The sequence below is a fragment of the Octopus bimaculoides genome, chromosome 26 (assembly GCF_046866305.1).
Source record: "Octopus bimaculoides isolate indiv1 chromosome 26, ASM4686630v1, whole genome shotgun sequence".
Classification (NCBI taxonomy): Eukaryota; Metazoa; Mollusca; class Cephalopoda; order Octopoda; family Octopodidae; genus Octopus; species Octopus bimaculoides.
Window position 1 is genome coordinate 19,362,415 of NC_142953.1, and position 24,900 is coordinate 19,387,314.

Sequence of the window (24,900 nt, forward strand, 5' to 3'; positions counted from 1 at the left end):
ATATATATATACATATGTATGTATGTATATATATATATATGTATATATATATATATATATATATATATATATATATATATATATATGTACATACATACATTTCCTATGTTTGTATATATATATGTATATACATATACATATATATATACATATATATACAAACATAGGAAATGTATATATATATATACATATATACATATATATATATGTATATATATATATATATATGTATATATATATATATGTATATATATATATATATATATATATATATATATATATATATATACATATATATATATACAAACATATACATATATATATATATATATATATATATATATATATATATATATATATTTACATGCACACATACTATATATACACATATATACACATATATACACATATATATATATATATATATATCTACTTATATAACAAATTAACAGAATGAGATAAAGATCCAAGACTGTGAAAGATTTCAGAACATTTATAAAGAGAAAGTCTTACAGCTGTTTCCGGGATATTTAATGCCTCCCTTTGTCGGAGACGGTGTGAGAAATGGTTATCTTTATCTCATTCTGTTAATTTTCTATATATACGCTTGCTGATATATAACCTACGTTGGACTCCTTATTCGCATAATCACCGAACCTGGAGCTTATCTATGGTCTGTCCATAGCACTTACTCAGCATTACCTGACACCATTACCTCTTATAACCTCAATGTATATACTTATATATATATATATATATATATATATATATATATATATATATATATATATATATATACTTATATATATATATACATTTGTATACATATATATACATGCATACATATACATACATCATCATCTTTCATAAATGTATATATATATATATATATATATATATATATATATATATATATATATATATATATATATATATATATATATATATACATATACATACATATATACACATATATGCATACATATATATACACACATACATACATATATACAGATATGAATATATACATACATATGTGCATGTATATATATATACATACATACATACACACACACAAACATGTATATAAATACATAGTGAAACTATTAAAACTGAAAGTATTATCTCACATTACAATGTTATTGTTTCACTTTTGACATGTAAGACTGAAAAAGTGTAAGAGATAAGAGATTACTCCTGGCTCGCATTGGGCAAGAAGTTGAAAATGTTTTGGCCTATGACATTGCATGTACCCTAAATAAGGCATATGTAAAAGTTGAATGAAATCAGTTGGGTAGTTCTCGTGTTTTAGTGATACACACATACAGACAAATATTCTCAGTTTTATATATATATATATATATATATAAATTATACAGACACTATCACATTTTCATCCACACCCATACAGATATTAACACACGCTCTGCCTCATATAGAAGCAGAGTGAAGCAGAGTTTGAGAGAGAGATGGAAGAAATTAATTAAATATTTAGAGAGTTAGTGTCAATGAAAGTGTATTAACAACACTGATCCCACTTACAATGCTCTTAAACTGGGAAGATTTTCGAAAGTTCGTTCTCCAATGCTCGGGATTTTATTATGTTCAAGGTACCTGCAACATAAAATGGAGTTGAAAAGAACTTGTATAGAACAGGTTCGTGATAATGTATATCATTTTGTCAAAACAATTAAATGGATGAATAACAGATGTAGAAGGAAGCAAGAAGTACAAAAGGAGAAAGAGGAAGAGGAAGGAAGAGAATGAGGAAGATAAGAAAAAGTAAAACAAGTAAAAAGAGAAGAATAAAAAGACAGAAAAAAGAAAGAAAAATGACAGAAAAATAAATGGGGTGAATTAGAAAACTGTGCAAAGTGGTTGTAGAAGGGAAGCAAAAAGGACAAGAAAATAATGCAGACAAGAAGAAGAAGAAGATAGAGGATCGAGAGGAGAGGAAAACGGGGAGGAGAGGAATACGGGGAGGAGAGGAATACGGGGAGGAGAGGAATACGGGGAGGAGAGGAATACGGGGAGGAGAGGAATACGGGGAGGAGAGGAATACGGGGAGGAGAGGAATGGAGATGCATTAGAAAAAACTACGAAAGCAAGAACCAGAATGGGAAAGAAAGGAGAAGTAGAAAAAAGGAAAAGAAAAAGAATAAGAAAAGGCAGAAGACTGAAAAGTGAATAAGCTGTTGATAAAGAAGCAATGAGTGAATATTAATAAGAAGGATAAAAAGAATATAAAATTGAAAACTACTGTCACAAGTACAAATATTTATATGTGCACAGTGCTGCCACTGAACAACATGATGGGATTAAATCCCGTTCCAATCTCCTATTTCTGAATGCCCAAAGTTTATGCAACAAGATACACCTTTTTGATTCCTAAATCAAAAGTATTGACCCCGATTTCATCACAGTCACAGAAAAATGGGCACACTGTGATGGTAATTTTAGCATAATTGGTTACAGCTTGTTTCACAAAGACCATGCTAATCATGGTGGAGTTGGCATAATAATCTATATTTGGTCAAACTTTTCAATAATTCCTTGTGATGATCTGAATAAATCACAACACAAGGCACTCTTTTCGAACTATGCATTAACATGTCAGCACTGATACTTGGAGTTGTCTATCGCCCATCAAATTACCATCAAGGCGCACAACTTTTGAAATTCTCAGGGCTGCATCTAGGAAATTATTTTTTCATTGCTGGTGACTTCAACTACCCTGAAATTGATTGGGCAAATTTACGTTGGCTGCAAAGCACAGGCGATTTCCTTGCTGTAGTGCTGGATGCAAACGAGTACCAAGTCGTCACCTCCCCCACAAGAGGTAACAACACTTTGGACCTGTTCTTTACCACCACTCCTGAAACTGTTATCAGAGTTACTACCAAGGAACCTCTAGGCAACTCCGAACATGTTATGATCATTGCCAATGTGTCCCTTATAGGCAGAAACAAGAAACACCACCACCTCCAAACCACTCACTTTGACTAAACACAGCAGACTGTAACTATTGCCGTAATGTGTTACGACGCCCAAACTAGTTTGAATTTTACGAGTTCAGGGACGTCAAAACTGTTTTTCAGAATATCCACAGTACAATCTGGGCTGCATGTGAAGCATCAGTACTACGCAAACATTCTAAAAATAAAAAAGTGCAATTTGGGAGACAGCTTAGAAGAGATGAAATATAGACAGCTTAGAAGAGATGAAATATAGACAGCTTAGAAGAGATGAAATATAGACAGCTTAGAGCAAAAGATGCAATTAATCATCCAACCATCTCAAGCAAATGACAAAAAAGGCAGTACTTGAGTTTGGACAATGTATAACAACCAGCCCTGACAGCAAAGTGTTCTGGAAATATGCACGTTCGAAGCAGGGATCTCACTCTCCAGTTGGTCTTCTTTACAACCACCACACAGATCGGATCACTGATGACCCCAAGGAATGTGCCGTGCTTATTGCTGAATGCTGTGTTAGCATTTTTACTGTTGAAAATTCAAATGTACCTTCTTCACCAACTCTGAGAGCAAATTCCAAAACATCTGTGAAATTCACATGCGCAATGCTTTGATCACACCTCAAGAATAAGTGCAACTATGCCTTTCTTGGTCTTGATGGTGTTGCTTATTTGCTTCTCAAATGTGGTGGGTTCTTTCTTTTACACCAGCTTTCATTCTTCTTTCAATTTTGCCTTGACAACTGTGTCAATCTAGAGCACTGGAAAATTGCCAGTGCTGTTCCCCTTTTTAAAAAAAGTGGTCACACATCATCTGTTAACTACCGTCCAGTCTGACACAGGACTCCATTACCAAACTGATAGAGTCTTGTGTTAGAGAAAGACTCTGGAACGTTTGGAGCTCTCACAGCCTTATTCGACCCCAACAATTAGGATTTCTCCTTAACTCCAGCTGCTGTAGTCAACTCAAGTTTCTTGGCATCACCCAAGTTACTGATGGCAGCTCATGGGTGGATGTTATTTACTTTGACTTCGCTAAAGCCTTCAATTCTGTTCCACACAAACAGCACATGGCAAAACTTTCTGCAATAGGTGTGAAAGATGATCTCTATAACTGACTGAAGTCCTTCATTCTCAGTCAGAAAGATGTATTCACAGTTCTAGGAAATTATTCTTCACTCTACAAGATGACCTCTGGTGTACAACAGGGATATGTACTTGAAACCCTACTATTTGTTGCATATATTAATAACATAGGTGCCAACTTGAGAAATGTTTTAGTGTTGAAATATGCAGATGACATCAAGCTGTACCTCAAAATAAAAAGAACAGACCCTATGCGTCGACACAAAGCAACAATGGATCTCTGACTGGCTACTCAAGCTAGTTGTGGACAAGTGCATCACCATACATTTTGGGAGGAAAAACTCAACCATTACATACTTCTTCAACAACACCAATCTAAAGAAGTCTTCTGGTGAGCATGGTCCGGGTATTATTGTAAACAGCGATCTGCGTTAGACAAACCACATCTCTAAGATTGTCAAGAAGGCTGAGGGTGTCCTAGCATTACTTAGTAAGACCTTTGTCAGCCACTCTCCAGCTATCTATTTAAAATTGTATATGACAATGGTATATCCATATTTAGAATTTTCATCGCCAGTCTAGGACCCCTATCTTGCTCAGCATATAAATCTCCAGGGAAACTGTTCAGAAACATGCAACAAAATGAATACCCGTTGTCAGGCATCTACCATACTCTGAACGTCTTGCTTCCCTGGGCATGGACACATTGAAGCTCAGACGTCTGGCAACTAACTTGGTAGACACCTACAAGATTATCCACCATCTTTCCAACAACAACCTTGAATCCTTTTTTTGAATTCCATATATCAAACGCGCCTGGACATGCTCACAAAATCAAAAAACAACACAGCACCCATGACTTTGGAAGCATTTTTTCATGCTCAGAATTGTTGAAGCATGGAATAAACTACCCACATCAGCTGGTAGCTGTTGAAACACTACATCCTTCAAAACTTCCATGCTTCCTGAAATCCACCAACAATACATCTGATGGCATTTTTCGTAGTTCTAGTGCACCAGAGCACTGTATACAACAATTTCTTTCATATAAGATACATACCTGCATACACACACATATGTAACCAACATCACATTCACACACATATTCACTTGTATGCACATTCACATACTCTCAACGCACATATAGAGAGAAAGTGAGAGGTTTCGAGAGAGATAAAAATGAAAAGGAAGGCATCATGAATTTAGAAATATATCGTCAATGGAATAGTATCAACATTGTTCAGACTTACAAATGTTTTAAGTTTGGAAGGTTTTGGAAGGATCCATCTTCAATAACCATAATATCATTATTACTCATATATCTGTAACCAAAAAAGAGTATGTATAGTTTTGATGAAGGGAGAGAAGAAACCAAAATAAAAGACAGGGAAGAGAAGAGAAAATTGGTGATAAGGGATATCAAAAAGAAGTAGAAAGGTAAATTGAACAAAGATGAAGAATAAGAGAAGAGAACAAAGGAAAAGTGAAGAAGAAGAAGAAGAAGAAGAAGAAGAAGAAGAAGAAGAAGAAGAAGAAGAAGAAGAAGAAGAAGAAGAAGAAGAAGAAAGAATGGTAGTAGTTTGCAAAAGGACAATGAGAGAAAAAGAAGCAATGGAAGAAGATAACAAATGAGAATGAGAAGAAAAAGAATATAAATTAAATAGTCACAAATACACACAGACCCAAATGTGTTTATGCACATACATACACAAAATTTCACACATCCAAACACACTCACATTCACAGTCACACTCAGATTCACACGTACTTACATACACACATATTCATACACTCATACAGTGATATACTGTGGAAAGGTAAATAGAGAGAAAAAAGTAGGATGCAAAGGTATTAAATAATTAGAAATATATTGTCAATGAAAGAGTATCTTACAATTGCTGTAAAACTGTGAGATCTTTGAAAGCCCCTGCTCTAATAGTCGTGATTTTATTATACTTTATATATCTGTAAGACAAAAGTGAGCTGATAAACATTTATACAGAGCAAATTAGTGATATTAGATATTGTGGCTAAACAATGATATGAAGGAAGAGAAATAAAAGAAGTTGATAACGACGATGATGATGACAATGTTAATGAAAACGATGATAATGATAACTCCTGAATGAAAGACGGTACAGAAGAAAGTGCAGGCAAGTAAAGAAGAAGAAGAAGAAGAAGAAGAAGAAGAAGAAGAAGAAGAAGAAGAAGAAGAAGAAGAAGAAGAAGAAGAAGAACAACAACAACAACAACAACAACAACAATGAAGAGAAGAAAGAGGAAAAAGGAGGAGACGAAGAATAAAAAGGGGAAAAAGATGATGTGGGATAAAAATTTTGAAGTTAACGCAAACAAAAAAAAAGAAAAGAAGAAAGGGAAAGAAGTAAAATGGGAAGTAGAAGAAATGAAAAGATTCAATAAAATCTGGCAGAAAAGAAGAGTAATTACAAGACAGATAAAGAGAAATTGAGGAAAATTCGAAAAAGTAAAAGAAAGCAAATAATAATAATAATAATAATAATAATAATAATAATAATAATAATAATAATAAGGCTTTCGACAGTGTTCCCCACACGTGGATTCTGGAAACACTAGCCATAAACAAGGTGGCACCAATTATCATAAAATACATAGAGCACTCAATGAACAAATGGCAGACAGTGTTACAGCTCCAAACAAAAGAGGGACTTGTGAAAACGAAAGCCATCCCCATTAGAAGAGGAATATTCCAGGGAGACACGCTCTCTCCACTCCTGTTCTGCCTGGCACTCACACCTTTAACAGAATTGCTAAATAGAACTGGATGCGGTTACAAATGCTATGGAAAAACAGCCAGCCACGTTCTATATATGGATGACCTAAAATTATATGCAAAAAACGACAAAGAGCTAGAAACACTACTACAGACAGTACACGGCTTTACCAAGGAAATAGAAATGAAATTCGGATTAGAAAAATGTGCCAAAGCAACCCTGAAAAGAGGAAAATTAGTTAAAAGTAGCAATATAACACTAGATAAAGCCAATGAAATAAGAGAACTAGACGAAAGTCAACCATATAAGTATTTAGGAGTCAATGAACTAGATAGGATACAACACACACAAATGAAAGAAAAAATAAAGAAAGAGTACTATAGACGAGTTAGATCAATACTAAAAACAGAGCTCAATGCTAAAAACAAGATAATGGGTATCAACACTTTAGCTGTCCCAGTTATAAGCTACAGCTACAACATCCTTAACTGGACACTAAACGAACTATGTAAAATAGACAGGAAAACAAGAAAAATAATGACAGGATATAGGATGCACCACCCAAAATCTGACATAGAAAGGCTATATATACAACGCACAGAAGGTGGCAGGGGTCTTATACAGCTAGAAAACTATTATAAAATAACCACCATAGGACTGCAAAAATACCTACTCTAGAAGCAAGGGAAACTAATACAAATAGCCACAAAACACGAGCAAAACAAAAAACTGTTTTCAGTATTTAAGGAAGCTGACAAATACAAACAAGAAATCAATCTACCTAACAAATACGAAGAAGAAGAAGAAGAAACAACAAAAGCTATAAAACAAATGAAATCCAAACTAAAACTAGAACAGCAACGGACCATGATAAAACGATGGCAAGAAAAGCCCCTACATGGTAAATACTGGGCTAAACTAAATGCGAAAGAAATAGACAGAGAAAAATCCCAGCAATGGCTGAGAAGCTCAGGACTCAAAGCAGAGACTGAAGGATTTTTAATTGCTGCACAAGACCAAAGCCTCCCCACCAGAAATTACCAAAAACACATAATGAAAAGAAATATAACAAGTAACTGTAGAATATGTGGAGATCGACAAGAAACAATAAATCATATTATCTCTGGCTGCCCAGTCCTGGCTAAGAAGGAATATATTCACAGACACGACAGAGCTGGGACACTGGAAGCTATGCCAACATTATGGAATAACAACAGAAAAAAGATGGTATAAACACACGCCAGAAAAAGGTCACAGAAAACGAGAAAGCAACCATACTCTGGGATATGCCAATACACACAGATAGAGAAATTAAGGCAAATAGACCAGATATAGTTGTCAAAGATCATGAAGAAAAAAAATGCTTTCTAATTGATGTATCAATACCAGCAGATGACAACATTTCTCTAAAAGAAATGGAAAAACTTTCAAAATACAAAGACCTGAAAATAGAGATAACTCGAACGTGGAATCTAAAAACAGAAACAATTCCTATCATAGTAGGTGCCTTAGGTATAATAAAAAAATATTCGGACAAATACATAACAAAAATAGCAGGACTTACAAATATATATAACATACAGAAAATTGCACTACTGGGTACTGCACACATTCTACGCAAAACACTTTCAATGCAGTAAACATAAGAGCACCACAGCAAACCACAGCACATACCCAAGGCGCACAGAGCTGCGCTCGGTAGTGAAGTGAAAGCACGTTATAAAAATAAAACTACTGAATAATAATAATAATAATAATAATTTCAGCTAATGATGTTGATATTACAGATCTCAACCACCTGTACTATGCATCCGCAAGAATCTCAACGATTCTATGTGGTGAAAAGATTAGAAAAAGTCAACACTCCCACAAAAAGCCTTCTTGGCAAGAACGCATTCAACACCAAATTAAGCTGCTTAGATCTGACATAGAATGTTTGAAAAACCTTAAATTTGACAAGAGTATCAAACCTACAGAGACCCATAAACTAAAGAAAAAATATAATATGAAAACCATAGTTGACATTGATGCCACCATAGAAACCATCAAGCAAAAGGTATGTGCTAAAGCTGCCCGCATAGCAAGGTATGAAAAGCGTGTTAGATTCTTCCGAGATAATAACATGTTCAAAAATAACCCCAAAAATTTCTACAGGAAGATAGGGAAAACACCAGTAACAATAAAGTCTGTCCCATCAAAAGAAGAAGTGCAAGAATTTTGGAATAAAATCTGGGCAGAAGATAAAACACACAATGAAAAGGCCCCTTGGATTGATAGAATATCTACAGACCTAGACTCCTTAGAGGAGCAAAAGTGGGAGGGGGTCAAGGTAGAAGATATAAGATCTGCTCTCAGGAGGTCAAGCAAATGGAAGTCTCCAGGAAAGGATAAAATTCCTAACTTCTGGTTGAATGCCTTCCCAGAAAGCCATGAACTGCTAACAAAACTTTACAACGATGTTTTGCAAAATCCTAGTTTGATGCCCTCTTGGCTAGTTAATGGTTTAACATTCCTGCTTCCAAAAAATGAAGAAACAAACGAACCAAAAAATTATCGCCCCATAACCTGCTTAACAACAATGTATAAGACGCTAACATCTGTCCTAACCGAGTACACCTATAGATTTTTAATAGAAAGTAGCATATTCCCTAATGAGCAAAAGGGATGTAAACGTGGATCTTATGGTTGTAAAGATCAGCTACTCATCAATAAGATGATCTTAGAAGATTGTCACAAGCGACACAAAAACTTGTCAATAGCCTGGATAGACTATAAAAAGGCCTTTGATAGCCTACCACATAGCTGGATTAGGAAATGTCTGGAAATGTATAAAATAGCTCCTACTCTGCGAAACTTTTTATCTGTAAGTATGAGATCATGGAGAACCACACTGATGTTGAACAATGACAATGAATCTCTAAATGCTGGAGATGTAAGAATTTCATGTGGCATTTTCCAGGGTGACTCACTATCACCACTCCTCTTCTGTCTAGCCCTAATACCGCTCTCAAAATTGCTCAATGATGCACAGTATGGTTATAAAATATTTGATAAAAATATAAATCATCTCATTTACATGGATGATTTAAAGCTCTTTGCAAAAAATGACCAACAACTCAAAGGCCTACTAGCGATTGTTAAACAATTTAGTGATGACATCAGGATGCAATTTGGCCTTGATAAATGTGCAAAAGCTACCTTTATCAAAGGAAAAATGACAAATACATCTAATGTGAACCTTCACCAGCAAAATGTCATAAAAGAGTTAGAACCAGCGGAGAGCTACAAATACCTAGGGGTAATTGAAGGGGACAATATCAAGCACTCAGTAATGAGGGAAAGGATCAGAAGAGAATGTTATCGCAGGGTGAGAGCAATACTGAAGACAGAGCTGAACGCGAGAAACAGGATCGAAGCGATCAATGCTCTAGCCATACCAGTCGTGACTTACAGTTTCAACATCGTTAACTGGTCAATTACTGAAATATGTAATGTTGACAGAAAAATACGAAAACTGTTGACAATGCATAGAATGCACCACCCTAAGGCAGATATAGAACGTCTTTATCTGCCAAGAAAAGAAGGAGGCCGAGGAATGACAGCGAAACGGGCTGATTACTACCTAGATCAGATTCCAGGAAACCCCAAAATGGCTGAAGTTCAAAAGATAGTGCTCATGGGAACTGCCCATATCCTACGTAAAATACTGTCTATGTGATCTCAAATTTTAAAGCAAACACATAATTTTCTTATGGTTTCTTAAACATTCACTTGAACAAAACTGTACAAATCGAAATATATGGTACCCTAGGCATAACACCTACATGAACTTCTAACTTGTTGTTTCTTGAGGTCTCTGGGTGAGACTTGGATCCAACTTGTACAAATGCAAAACAAAAGTCAAACATAAAATAATAATAATAATAATAATAATAATAATAATAATAATAATAATAATAATTGACAAAGCCCTTACCCACCAATGGTTAATGGCCTCTGGATTGAAATCAGAAACAGAGGGGTTTATCATAGCAGCCCAAGATCAATGCCTACCTACAAAGAACTACCAGGCCAACATATTAAAGAACGGCAGCTCCCCATTATGTCGTATATGCCAACAACAAAATGAGACCATCGATCATGTTGTCTCCATGTGCAGTCTGCTTGCGCCTACAGAGTATCTCAACAGGCATGATAGAGCTGCACAATATATTCACTGGGAAATATGCAAAAACCTGGACTTGCCCCATGATAAAAACTGGTGGGAACACAAACCACCCCCAGTACTTGAAAATGATCACATTGCACTCCTCTGGAACTTCACCATTCAAACTGACAGAAAGATAGACGCAAATAGGCCAGACATCATACTGAAAAACTTCAGACAAAAATCATGCCTCCTCATTGATATGACTGTCCCAATTGATATAAACGTATCTGTCAAGACCTACCAAAAACTGAGCAAATATAAAGATCTTGAAATAGAAATTAGCAAAATGTGGAATCTGAAGACGAAAACAATACCTATTGTCATAGGTGCCCTGGGAATGACAGCGAAACGGGCTGATTACTACCTAGCTCAGATACCAGGAAACCCCAAAATGGCTGAAGTCCAAAAGATAGTGCTCATGGGAACTGCCCATATCCTACGTAAAATACTGTCTATGTGATCTCAAATTTTAAAGCAAACATAATTTTCTTATGGTTTCTTAAACATTCACTTGAACAAAACTGTACAAATCCAAATATATGGTACCCTAGGCATAACACCTACATGAACTTCTAACTTGTTGTCTCTTGAGGTCTCTGGGTGAGACTTGGATCCAACTTGTACAAATGCAAAACAAAAGTCAAACATAAAATAATAATAATAATAATAATAATAATAATAATAATAATAATAATAATAATAATAATAATAGATCAATGAAGAACTGGAATACAGAGATAATGCGATGTGGAAAATGTTTGGTGAGGGTTAACATCAAGAGAGGCATAATTTAAAGAGATAGCCTATCACCCTTGCTGTTTGTGATTTGTATGATAACCCTCACACTGATACTAAGGAAAGTGACATTGGAGATATTAAACCATCTGTTATATAGAGATGCCTTAAAGACCTTTGGGAAGACCGAGCAAGAAATAAATGCAACAGTGCAGATATTCAGTAAGGGTATTGGAATGGAATTTGGGACTGGTGGTATAGAACTACCCAATGGTGAGAAAATCAAGGATATTGAGGCTAATGGATAAAAGTATCTGAGTATTTTGGAATGTGACAAAATCAGCGGAAGGGAAATGAATAAAAGCTTAAGGCAAGAATATCTCAGAAGAACCAAATTAATCATGGGAAGTAGGCTCAATGGAAAAAAAAACAAGATGATGGCAATGGACACCTGAACTGTTTTCTTAATGTGATACGGTTCGGGTCTCATAGGATGCAATATCTGTGTTGTCAAAGAGAAGAACAAGCTGGGATGGTTCATCAAACAGCAGAGTGAATCCTTGCTTGCCGCTGTTAGAATTAACAATACAATACCTACAGAAAATATGATGCTCCCTCAAACATTTAGGAAACAAGATGAAGAACAAAGAATAAACAATTGGAAAATGAAATCACTGCACGGGGAATACCACAGAGAAATGGAAAGAAAAGACAAGACCAACACTTGGAGATGGCTAAGAAAAAGTGGTTTGAATGGATGCATTGAAGCATTGATATGCAGCGCCCAGAAACAAGCTCCGAAAACTAATTACACCAAGTTCCAAATAATTAAGAGCAGCGAATCACCTTTTGTAGGATATGTGGCAGCAGAAATGAAACAATCTCACATATTGTGAGTGAGTGTAGTAAGCCGGCCCAAAAGCACTACAAAAGGAATCACAATAATGTGGCTAAGTTTGTTCAATGGAGATTATGTGAAAAGTACGGCTTAGATAGAGCACGGAAATGGTACAGACATGAACCAGAAGGGGTCACCAAGAACAAGTAACATAAAATACTGTGGGATTTTACAATTCAATATAACTCCCTAATCGAGGCTCAGGGACCAGACATTTTTGTGGTAGATAAGGAAAAAAGGAAACCAAGGTTATAGATATTGCAATACCTGGGGACACTTGCATAAGTGACAAAGAACTAGAAAAGATTGAGAAGTACAGACCACTAAAAGACGAAATTGCAAGAATGGGGACTATGAGGAGAGTGTCTGTCAGTAGTCGTAGACAGGCACTCAGCACTAACAACCAAGTTCGAGAAATACGTCGAAGAAATCAGAATTGACGTGAAAGCAGAGCAAGCCCAAACACTGCTCTGCTGGAGACAGCTAGGATTTTGAGATTGGTACTTGGACGTTAATAATAATGATGATGATGATGATGATGATGATGATGATGATGATGATGATGATGATGATGATGATGATGATGATGATGATGATAGTAACTGGACGTGTTCTTCGCTGCTCTGACAAGCCAGGAGCTGAAGACGAAAAAATATTAATACAAACCAAGAGCAGAACTGAAAATTAGCTTTTAAAAACTAGTATATCCGCAATTTTCTGTGAGTTTTTAAAATTTCCTTGAACATAATTCGATGATGGACGTAAATCAACACTAAACAGGAGTTAAGAAACCGCAGATAAATGAATGAAAATATATATTTTCATTATATAGTTAATTATATATAGTCAAATTATATAAGTCTATTAAAGAAACCAACACATAGGAATACAATATCCCTACACAAGCTGTGAATACCAACATTAACCAGAATGAATCACTTCAGAAATCCAAAAGATTTCTCTCATATATGGAACATAATTGTTGTTAGACAACATTAATCACAATTAATCACATACACATTCCCATCTCTAGACATGTACACACTACTGTTTATACAAGTCACATTCGAACAAAACAAACATCGATCACACTGTATTTGAATTACTTAAATAAATAATTTTATTGGTGTTAATGGTGATGATAGTAATGATAATGATAATAATAGTGGTAAAAGGTGTTTCCGTAAGTGACCGAATGCTGTAGAGGTCATATATATTTCTCTCTCACCAATAATTATTTTCTTTTGCTCCCCTCAAATATAGATGTGGACTGTCTGAGGCTTCGTTGGCAATTCACGTTGTGATGGTATCCTAATAAAATTATTGGTGATTACTCAACCTTATAAATGCTATCTTAAATGAATACAATGTCAGATTCAAGTAATCATAATAACTCCATTAACAAGGTAGGAAGAAAGAATCAACAGTGATTGTGTCATGCACGGCAGGCAAGAAGTGTCTGATCAAGCTCTGACAGGCAGTCATTAAGCCATCGATCAGGACCAGAATCAAAATCAAAAGTCTAGTGGGAGAAAAAATAAAATGGTAAAATGAGGTAAACAAGATTGCAACTGAATTTTGGTTTCATGAATCGAAGGAAGAAAATATGGAATGAAAAAGGAGTCTTTGAATCTTCAGCTCAGCGATTGATAGACCAGGCAAGAGCAATTTGTATAAATAACTGGATTACAAAATTAGAAGTTGAAGATATTCAGACAAAATAAACAGGTAGAGTGAGAAGTAAAAGCTGTAGAAAATGGTAATGAAGAGATAAGAAATGAAGGAAATGAAAAAGAAGGAAATCATTATGTGTCTGAGAATGCTAATGAAGTATATAGTGAAGGTGATAAAGCTGGTTGAGTGGCAATACATTTTGAAAAAGAATTGAGCGATGAACAGAAGATTCTAAATATGGTGAAAGACAAAATACTTGGTGTGAACAATGAAATGGATGAAGGAAAAGTAAAAGGAGCAAAGTAATCAGTGCTTTGAACTGGATTTAAACAGAACATCAGTGAAAGAAACCAGCTAATCCTAAGATACAAGTAGAAGACTGTTGATGAAAAGAAGAGAGATCTGAACAAGACAAATGCAGCAAAGACACGGAGCATTTAAATGGAATAATGGGAAGGGAACTTAAGAATGCGGCATTAATCAAGAAATTGAATGGACAGTACAGCTTAGAAAAGAGGAGAAAGCAAAGATGTGAGGAATAATTCTCAGAAAGGATGGTGGCATCGGAGGCCACGTTGAGAAGATCTGAGGTTTGATGCAAAAGTTTTGAACAGAATAGATCATTTCAATCGAATAGAAGACAGATTTTCAAGCAAATAGAGGGAGAACAATATCAGAAAGTGATACCTGATGCAGAAGAAAGTAAAATGTAAAGCGTCTATTTTTATATTTCACTCACATTCACACACACACACATTTACACTAACTGACATTCACAGAAACCACATGCAAAAATACATCCACTCACACTCACATTGCAGATATATATTCACACATACTTCCACACACATATGGAGAGGGAGTGCAAGATAGTTGGAGAGAGAAAAAGAATGACGAGAAGACGTTAAATGTTTAGAAATATATTGTCAATGAAAGAGTATCAATTACATTAATTCAACTTACAAATATTTTAACATGAAGAGTTTTTGGAAGGTTCCATTTTGAATAGTCGCAATATTATTACTATTCAGATATCTGTAATATAAAAATGAGTTGATAAGAAAGTGTATAGAACAGATTTGTGCTTTAATATTAGATATTTATGACTAAACAACTAGGTAATGTAAGAGAAGGAAAAGAAATTGATGATGATGGTTATCAAGAAGAAGAAGAAGAAGAAGAAGAAGAAGAAGAAGAAGAAGAAGAAGAAGAAGAAGAAGAAGAAGAAGGAAGTGAATGAAATATTGACGATGAAGAGAAAGAAAATCATGAAGAAAGAGATGCAAAAGAAGAGTACGAAGAAAAAAGGAGCTGGAGATGATGATGTTGGTGATAAATGAAAAGAAGACGGAAAAGATGTGGAAGAACAAATCAATAAGAATTTTTATGTATAGTAGAAAATGAAGAAGAAAAAAGACATGAAGAAAGCAATAACGAAACACTTGAAAATGACAAGTTTAAAGAAATAGAATGTAAAGAAGAAAAAGGAGGTAAAAGAGAAGAAAAATAAGAAATACAAGCGAAAACTAAGAGGAAGGCGAAGAAGAAAAACGAGGAAAGAAGAAGAAGAAGAAGAAGAAGAGGATGCTATTTAAAATTTGAATGATATATTGTGTACATATGGGCTGTGTAAAGGAATAGTAAAAAGAGTTAAAGAGTGCATAAAAATCATTAAAATCAATAGAAAATTATAACATGTAATGTGAGTCGGTAGTCTAGCTATCAAAAGTGAATTTAATATATAGAATTATTGCCGTAGTGTAGTTCGGTTCATTGTGGTATTTGGTTTAAAATGTGAAGTGAAGTTATGTGGTAGGTGGGATGGTTAGGGGAGGTAATAAGATGTTAAGGAGGTCCGTTAAAAACCTGTAATGTAGGGATTAGCGATATTTAAAAATGAGTAGGTTTTAGTGATATTTCGAGAATAAGAATTTATCTCTATGCAAACAAATGCTAATATTCTTGTCTTGTTTATTAAGTAATTCTGATTTGGCCATTAAAATGAAGAATTTCTCGTTTATACATAAATTACATTGATTATTATTAATATTATATGAAGAAGCTTTGGCTAGGATATGCCATTCTAATCTATAATTAATATTATTGTCTTTCACTTCCCAAATGTAACTCTTTTTACTATTCCTTTATATAGCCCATATGTACACAATATATCATACAAATTTTAAATAACATTCTTAGTTCTAACAAGGGCTTCTTTTGTAATTACAGAGACTAACTTAGAAGCCACAAATTAGCGTTACTTATTTCTAGCAACACTGGATATCCCCACTACGTATAACTGTTTTGGCCAACACTGCCGGTCAAATAGTCACTGTCCCCACTTACTGTCACACGCATCTAATGAAGGAATCTACTAACACGTGGAATTATACAAGTCACTAAAATGTAAGCCTATAGACTCTAATGAACTTTTTTCTTTTTCTTTTTCTTTGCCTTACTTTTCCCTCTAATCATTCTGAAGGCGTTTATTAAATATAACGAGATAAATGTAAATTCACTCCAATTTGATAAACAGAAACAGCTGTAAATGGTTCCAAATTCTATTAAACAATGACTTTTGAACACCAATGATCCACTTCTCATTGTTAATTATTTTTTATTTTCTCTATATATATATTAAATCACAGTTTTTACCTTAAATTACCTACTACCGTATACTTTATAACGAGGACTATACAGAGTGATGTAATGTACCAGGAGTGCCTACAGATACATCTATCCCTTGGATGGTTGCATAACCTCTAACTTATATCTTGCTTCACATTTATACATTTATACATACATACAGACAGACAGAAGAACCTAGACGCCATATATAAATGGGATTGAGAAAACAACATGCAATATATAATGCAATCTATCAGTGAGTGTGCAAACATTCTGCAACAAAAACACTTTGGACCAAAAAGAGTGACAATCCCAGAGTCAAACACATGACCTGGGAACTGATATGAGCAACAGCGCCTCATTTCCCATGCATATTACCAAGATGGAGGCAATGTGTGGGCGAGTGGCCAGGTGGATTCTGAGGACTTTCAGAACAAAGTACCAGGAAACTATGCTGGTTCTCTCGAAGACATTTGTCCTCAACCTTCTGGACTACTGCTCTCAACTGTGGGTGTCCTACAATATCAAATTAATGGTGTAACTTGAGACAGTTCAATGGTGATACATCAGGAAGTTTGCATAAGTGGAACAGCTGAACTCCTGGAAAGTATTATGACAGTACTCTCTGGATAGAAGACAAAAGGGATGCACAGCAGATAAATATGGATATGAAAGACTGAGAGTTATACAAGCCCCCGAAAAGGACACCAATGCACTATTTCAAAGTTCTCATCCAAAAAACCCACAACTATTTAAAATCTTGCCGAGAAAACCTGTGAGATCTACATGTAGTGGGGTAGATATTTTCAAGAAACCCCTTCACCTACTTGACTCCAGGATTGCCTCTTCTTTTGGTTCAAAGTATTTTTGTTGTGGCATGTTAGAACAAGCCGGATAATAGTGGAGGCCTTTGAATTTTCCGCCATTAAAATGCATGTTGTTTTCTTCAAGCCATTTATATATGGCATCTAGGTATTTCCTTAGAAGACTAGCATCGAAAGGTTCCTTGACTGCTTATACCACTTTTGTGTCGTTGGTATACCTAGTGAGTATAGCTATCTATGTTACCGATGGCATAACCGAAAGAACTACCATAAACAGCGTCTCCAAGATAGTTCTTTGAGGCACTCCACTTGCTATTACAGTGACCTTGGAGAGGTTTGCACTTGCTACCACAGCCTGACTTCTATCTTTTAAGAAGTCATGTAACCACTCTCCCAGTTTTCCGACTATGCTGAGTTGTTATAACTTGTTACACATCATCCTATGATCAACTTTTCCAAAGGCCTTTGCAAAATCCAGGGTAGTCTTTGTCTATTTGTCGCTGAAAATGCTTAACCTCATTAGCACCGAGGATCTCTCTTGGCCGAAAAAGACCCTTAGCTTAGCTAGGGTGGTATACTAAGTACTAATGCTTCTTTTTAGAGCCAGAACATATCTCAGTCGCCAACAGCTACTGACACATTACAACACTTAAGTAATGGAGTACTACTTCCATGTTTGGCACAGTATTGCTGCTATAAACATTGTCATCGTGGATAGCATCGAAAGAAAAGCCGCTCTGCTGGTTAACAATTCATCACTAACAGATACAATCCAGTTTCTGTCCCACAGGCATTTTGTCTACTCTCTGTTCCTTTCTTTCTATCACTACTATATTAACCTCTGCTCCTAGGAGCCGATTGGCCTGATACCTCCACTACTCAGGCACTACAAACCCACTCCTTTATTCATTTCTTATCTCATTTGAGCTATTTAAACCTCACCCCCTACACGATATTAATCATTACTCTCAATTTTTCATCACTAGAACATCAGCTCTCTGAAATCTCCTTGTTCATGTCTTCTATGCAGGTATTGGCCTGTAACAGTAAACAACCATTGACAGCTAACAACATCAATCTCACCTGTTTCGCAGAGCTTGAAACAGGTGAGACCTCTACTACTTCCTCCAAGTTTAGCAAGTAAAAAAAGTGAAATTTGAACTTAAAATCGAAAGTGCCAAAAAACAAAAAAAAAACATCACAAAGCATCCAATCCAACATTCTTATAGGTTGGCCAGTCCACTGGTTTGGTACTCTGTCAGTCCTGGAAGGATGTAAGGTAAAGTTGACCTTGGTGGGATTTGAAGTCAGAGTGCCGAGATTCTGAACAAATATCACAAAGTATCAGTCTATCCGGTGATCTAAAGACTACCAATTTTCACCTAGATTATGAATGACATTATGACAATGCCAGAACTATTTCATAAGGGATCGACTTTAATAATCAATATGTTCGATTATACAAGATTTAGTTACTACCATTATTTTTTATATCATATAAGAATTTCTTATTTCATTAGAACATCCCAAATTTGCAGAGAATGGGTGTGATCGATTGAATAGATCTACAATACGATTGGAATGTTTGATTCAAAACGCAAGTTTATAGTGATTAATGCAATATTTCAAGTCATTTAATCAGAAATAATACCTGAACTAGTGGCAGAATCATTGAGTATGCATGTTGCCGTGGATTTTAAATAATTTTAGATTATTTCAAAATTGGTGAAAATGTATTTGTTAAGTCATATAAGAATGGAAAGCAAAGTTAGGAAGATGGCATGATTACCAAACACATGGGGAAAATGTTATACGTGGTAAAAGGAAGAAAAGGGGTATACTAGAGACACATGAATAAACTAAGAAAAAGATTCATTAGGAGCAAACCCAAGAGAATGGAAGAACCAATGGAATGGTTATATAATACTTTTCAAGTATCAATGCCATTATAAATGATTAGACCCATTTGCATCACAAACAGACACAACCCTGTTTCTGTCCCACAGGCGTTCTGTCTCCTCTCTATTCCTTTTTTAACCTCTACTCCTAGGAGCTGATTGGCCTGGGACCTCCACTACTCAGACACCATAAACCCACTCTTCTATTCATTTCTCATCTCATTTGAAGTGAAAGAAAAAGAAAATGTATAGAGTTCCTGGAAGTGGATGCCAAATGAAAACAAAATTAAATGTGTAACTGTATGAAAAAACTCAAAAAAGGAGGTGAGGTGATGTAAAAATTATGTTAAAAAAATAAATAAACGTATACTCCCTAAGAAAAAAGAAAACTTAAAAGGGGAGGTGTTATGGGGATAATAGTAATAATGGAACACCCCTCCCATGTGACAAGTGGTATATGCCAGTCGTTACAAATATTATGACGTCGAGCAGTCGGGGATAGTCGGTCATAGACAGTCATGTCTTACTTGTCTATACCTAGTGGACTTTATAACAATCTGACATTGGATTACAACATTAATTGACAGATCAATCAAGGAAAGCTTCAATTAAACTTAAATAATTTTGCAGAAGTAATAATATGTTTTTGTCTTTGAAAAGGTACTGAGTTTGTGATATCTGCATTATTATACTGTTAACTACTATTCTCTGACTAGATCAACTGGTATTATTTCACTGTAACTATATTTTTGGTTAATTATACACCACATTTTGCTAACATCAACGTTTCCATACTTTCTGTTCCCTGCATATACCACAAAGAGAATTGATGGAATCAGACCAATATCATCAAGACTCAGATAGTAGACTGATCCCATCTTTGTAAGCAACACTGTAAATTATAGATGCAATATAAGCCAACATGTACAGAGAAGCAGTCTACCTGACTTTGCAGCAAGGATCATATCAGTCATTTTAACTCCAACTTAACATTGTGTTTATAGCTGAGATTAATATAATGTTAGCTGAAAACATAACCAATGAGAATTTAAAGCACTGGATGTGGAAAAGATGTAGAAATTGTTTAATACTTACATAGATTCAACATTTGCAGGTATAGGTTGTGGAACTGTAGATAATTGGCGATTTTCACAACCTACATATATAGGAGATCCTTGGCAATTACACACGCTGCAAATATCGGAAGCAACATGAACCTCCAAAAATAATCTCATACACAGTACCAACACAAAAGCCAATTTACACTGATGGAGCATATTTTCAAATGCAGATTCGTCTGTAAAATAAACAAATACAAAATATCAGAAACACCAATGTTATTTATTTCACGTTTTAAATATCTCAAAAGACAAGGATTGGCCCTCTTCTTTGTGATGAATTTATCTCTAATTTCATTTACATTCAACTTAATATTTAAAAATACAAAAGTGAATCAAGATAAATCAATGCAGAAAACATAATTATGGATAATGAGTGATAATGTCAAATAAAGACTGAAGATCTTGCACACTTACTCATACACAAACATACACCAGCTCATAAATACAGGTATACACGCATGTATGCATAATATGAAAATGGTGACAAATTACACTTTTTCTTCATTTGATTTTATTTCCAGAAAGGAAAGAACACAGAACAAACAGCATGAAAGATATGCGTAGTATATGGAGATTGTGCCATAGCTGAGAGGACTGTTCATAAGTGGCTCACTGGATTTAGGGGTAAAGAAGTTAACCTGGGAGACCATGAACACTCCAGAGGCTAACAAAATGACCAAATCGAAATGTTAATCAAAACTAATCTGGATCACATGACAAGAGATGAGTGTTTATAAGGGATTGAAATATATGAATTTCCATTAAGTTTGAGTGCCCCATAATTTAAAGGAAAATATTTGATGGACTGCATTTCCATTTGTGATTCTCTATTCAAACAACAAAATGTCCCGTTTTTGAAAAGAAAAAATCACAGGTAACAAAAAAGGATTTATTACAACAATGTAGAGCAAAAACATCCCAGGCAGAAATGAAACGAACGATTTTTAATCACTCCAAGCTCCGGTCGGTAGCCAAAGAAGGCTCTATATTTGATTGGATTGGAAGGACATTATATATTACGAGTTTCTTCTGCAAAATCAAATGCTGACTTGTAATTATTGTTCCCAATTAAACCGATTAAAGGAGGTAACCAATGGTAAATGCTCCAAATTAACCAGTTGGAAGGGTGTCGTCTTCTTTCCGGATAATGCTAAGCCTCATGTTTCTTTGAACATCTAGAAGGAATTGGTACAGCTTGGCTTAGATGTCTCACTGCACCCATCTTATTCACCCAACCATGCACCTTCAGATTACCATTATTTCCAAACCCTACAAAATTCTCTTAATGGAAAGAACTTCAATTTTTTGGAAGACTATAAAAGTCATTTAGACTAGTTCGTGATCCAGAAATGTGCCAAGTTTTGGGAGGATGGAACCATGAAGCTGCCTCAAAGATGACGAGCAGTAGTGGAACAAAATGGAACATGTGGTTGTATAAAGGTATGTACAAATATCTAAATAGCATTTTAGTATTTTACTTAAAAAGCCGTACAAGCTCTTGTTCCAACCCAATACATCTATCTATCACTATCTCTCTCCATATATATATATAGAGAGAGAGATAGAGAGACAGAGGGAGAGAGAGAGAGTGTGAGACAGAGGGATAAATAAATAGATAAAAATAGCTACTGCCGGTCTATGGGGTTACCCAGGGTTGCACGTCCAAAAAGCACTTAGCTTTGCAATGTCTCGTCAAACCCTAATGGACGGTGCTTCTCTTTTGGATTTATACTTGCATGTGGGTCTGTATATATATATATATATATATATATATATATATATATACACATTTGATCAAATTTTCAGAAAACGAAATATATTAAAGTGATGGTTTGTTGCCAACTTAATGTGGCAGTCACAGAAAAGAGAAGAATGCTACTGCTATTTAGCCCCATATACACACACACACAAATATATATATATATATATATATATATATATATTTGTGTGTGTGTGATTGTGTGTGTGAGTAAATATATATATGCGTGAAGTATATTTGCCACTTAAATGCGGCTAAACCCTGAGGGTGAATGCTACTGCAGCTTTTAGCATCAGGAGAACATCTCCTCCAGCTGTCTATTGACACACTTTCTGTGCCCTATCAGTATTTGCAAAGTTTCTGGGTATTTACCCTTCGTCAGTGCTGATGAAGGGTAAATACCCAGAAACTTGGGTCCGTGTGTATCACGTCAGGTCGACGATGGGAAGGATAACTTCCCTCTGCAAATACTGATAGGACACAGAAAGTGTGTCAATAGCCAGCTGGAGGAGACGTCTTCCTGGGGCTACAAGCAACAGTAACATCCACCCTTAGTGGTTAGCCGCATTTAAGTGGCAAATATACTTCACGTTGTCATGCAGCTACTGTTTATATCTCGTTCAGAGATTTATTATTGCTCGTATATATGTGTGTGTGTGTGTGTGTGTGTGTGCGTGTGTGCGTGTATGTGTGTGTGTATGTGTGTGTGTGTGTGTGTGTGTGTGTCTGTGAGTGTGGGTGGAGTGTGTGAATAAAAATAAAAATAAAAAATATAAAAAAGAGTTTTGTATGATCGTGTATAGAGGAATATATTATTTAAGAGTTCCAACTCTGTCTGTTTTTTATGTTTTATTTATATTCTTATAAAATTAATGTGGGATATAGAATATGGAATATATAATATAAATAGTAAAATGAAATGAAGTATTGAATGTCTTATTGAATATATGAAATATTGAGTATTAAATATAGAGTATTAAATATATAAGGACTAGTATACTTTCTTGCCTCATGGCATTCATCAAGATGTACTGTAGTAGACTGGCTGTTCTTTTGTCTTTTATACCTATTCCTTTGGACAGCAGCAGTAGGTTTTTGGCTGTTATAATTAGAATAGCCTGGGCAAAATTCAGAGAGCTCTTACCTCTGCTGGTAACAAAGGGCTTCTCGATCAGAGTAAAAAGCAGACTGTATGATGCATGTGTACGAACAGCCATGCTACATGGCAGTGACACATGGGCCATGACTGTTGAGGACATGCTTAAGCTCGCAAGGAATGAAGCCAGTATGCTCTGATGGATGTGTAATGTCAGTGTGCATACTCGACAGAGTATAAGTACCTTGAGAGAAAAGTTGGACCTAAGAAGCATCAGTTGTGGTGTGCAAGAGATATGACTGCGCTGGTATGGACATGTGGCAAGAATGGATGAGGATAGCTGTGTGAAAAAGTGCCACACCCTAGCGGTTGAAGGTACCTGTGGAAGAAGTAGACTTTGGATGAGGTGAAGCACGATCATCGAACATTAGGCCTCACCAAGGCAATGACTAGTGACCGAGATCTTTGGAAATATGCTGTGCATGAGAAAACCCGGCAAGAAAAGTGAAACCATAACCCGTGGCCTTTACCAAAGATGTAGGCAGCCCACTAATGCGTACCTATACTTCTTTGGATCCTGCTTGCTAAGACTGGTTGAGGCAAGTGAAATCGAAATTGAACCAAATTCGACGATGCCCTTCCTAATGCCAACCACTCAGAGAGTGTAGTGGGTGCTTTTACGTGTCACTCGCACGAAGGCCAGTCAGGTGGTACTGGCAACGGTCACGCTCAAGATGGTGTATTTTATGTGCCACCTGCACAAGAGCCAGTCCAAGGGCATTGGCAACAATCTCGCTCGAAAATCCTACGAAGGCCAGTCAGGCGGTACTGGCAACGGCCACGCTTTACCCGCACAAGAGCCAGTCCAGGGGCACTGGCAACGATCTCGCTCGAAAGTCCTTAGACATGCCGTGGGCACAAGTGCCAGAAAGGTGATGCTGGGCACAGGTGCCATCACAAATTCGCTTTCGCTTGCCCCAATAAGTCTTTGCAAGCTGAGTTTCGTGTCCAATTTAACTCGATTTCGATTTCACTTGCCTCAACAAGTCTTCGCAAGTGGAGTTTAGTGTCCAATGAAGGAAGGTACGCCTAAGTGGACTGGCTGAGGCCTTAGATTTAGATCTCACTTGGCTTACTGGGTTTTCTCACGCACAGCATTTGGCAGAGTATCTACAGCTGGATGCCCTTCCTAAACGCCAACCACTCCGAGAGTGTAGTGGGTGCTTTTACGTGCCATCGGCATG

General features: G+C 35.8%; 1 protein-coding gene and 1 pseudogene across 7 annotated transcripts in view; one reads left to right on the top strand and one right to left on the bottom strand.

The window, feature by feature from the left end:
* The window catches only part of LOC106881065 (uncharacterized), a 368,052-nt gene that overhangs the window by 207,266 nt on the left and 135,886 nt on the right, over positions 1 to 24,900 (bottom strand). For all 7 annotated transcript variants that reach the window (XM_089342524.1, XM_089342528.1, XM_089342523.1 and 4 more), the window contains 5 exons: positions 20,776 to 20,977; positions 15,294 to 15,365; positions 5,954 to 6,025; positions 5,311 to 5,382; positions 1,543 to 1,614 (listed from right to left, as the gene is read on the bottom strand). In XM_089342524.1, coding sequence (XP_089198650.1) covers positions 1,543 to 1,614; positions 5,311 to 5,382; positions 5,954 to 6,025; positions 15,294 to 15,365; positions 20,776 to 20,957 — 470 coding nt within the window. In that variant the 5' untranslated portion in view covers positions 20,958 to 20,977. The remainder of the gene's footprint in view (positions 1 to 1,542; positions 1,615 to 5,310; positions 5,383 to 5,953; positions 6,026 to 15,293; positions 15,366 to 20,775; positions 20,978 to 24,900) is intronic.
* LOC149130971 (uncharacterized) lies at positions 2,611 to 5,303 on the top strand (annotated as a pseudogene).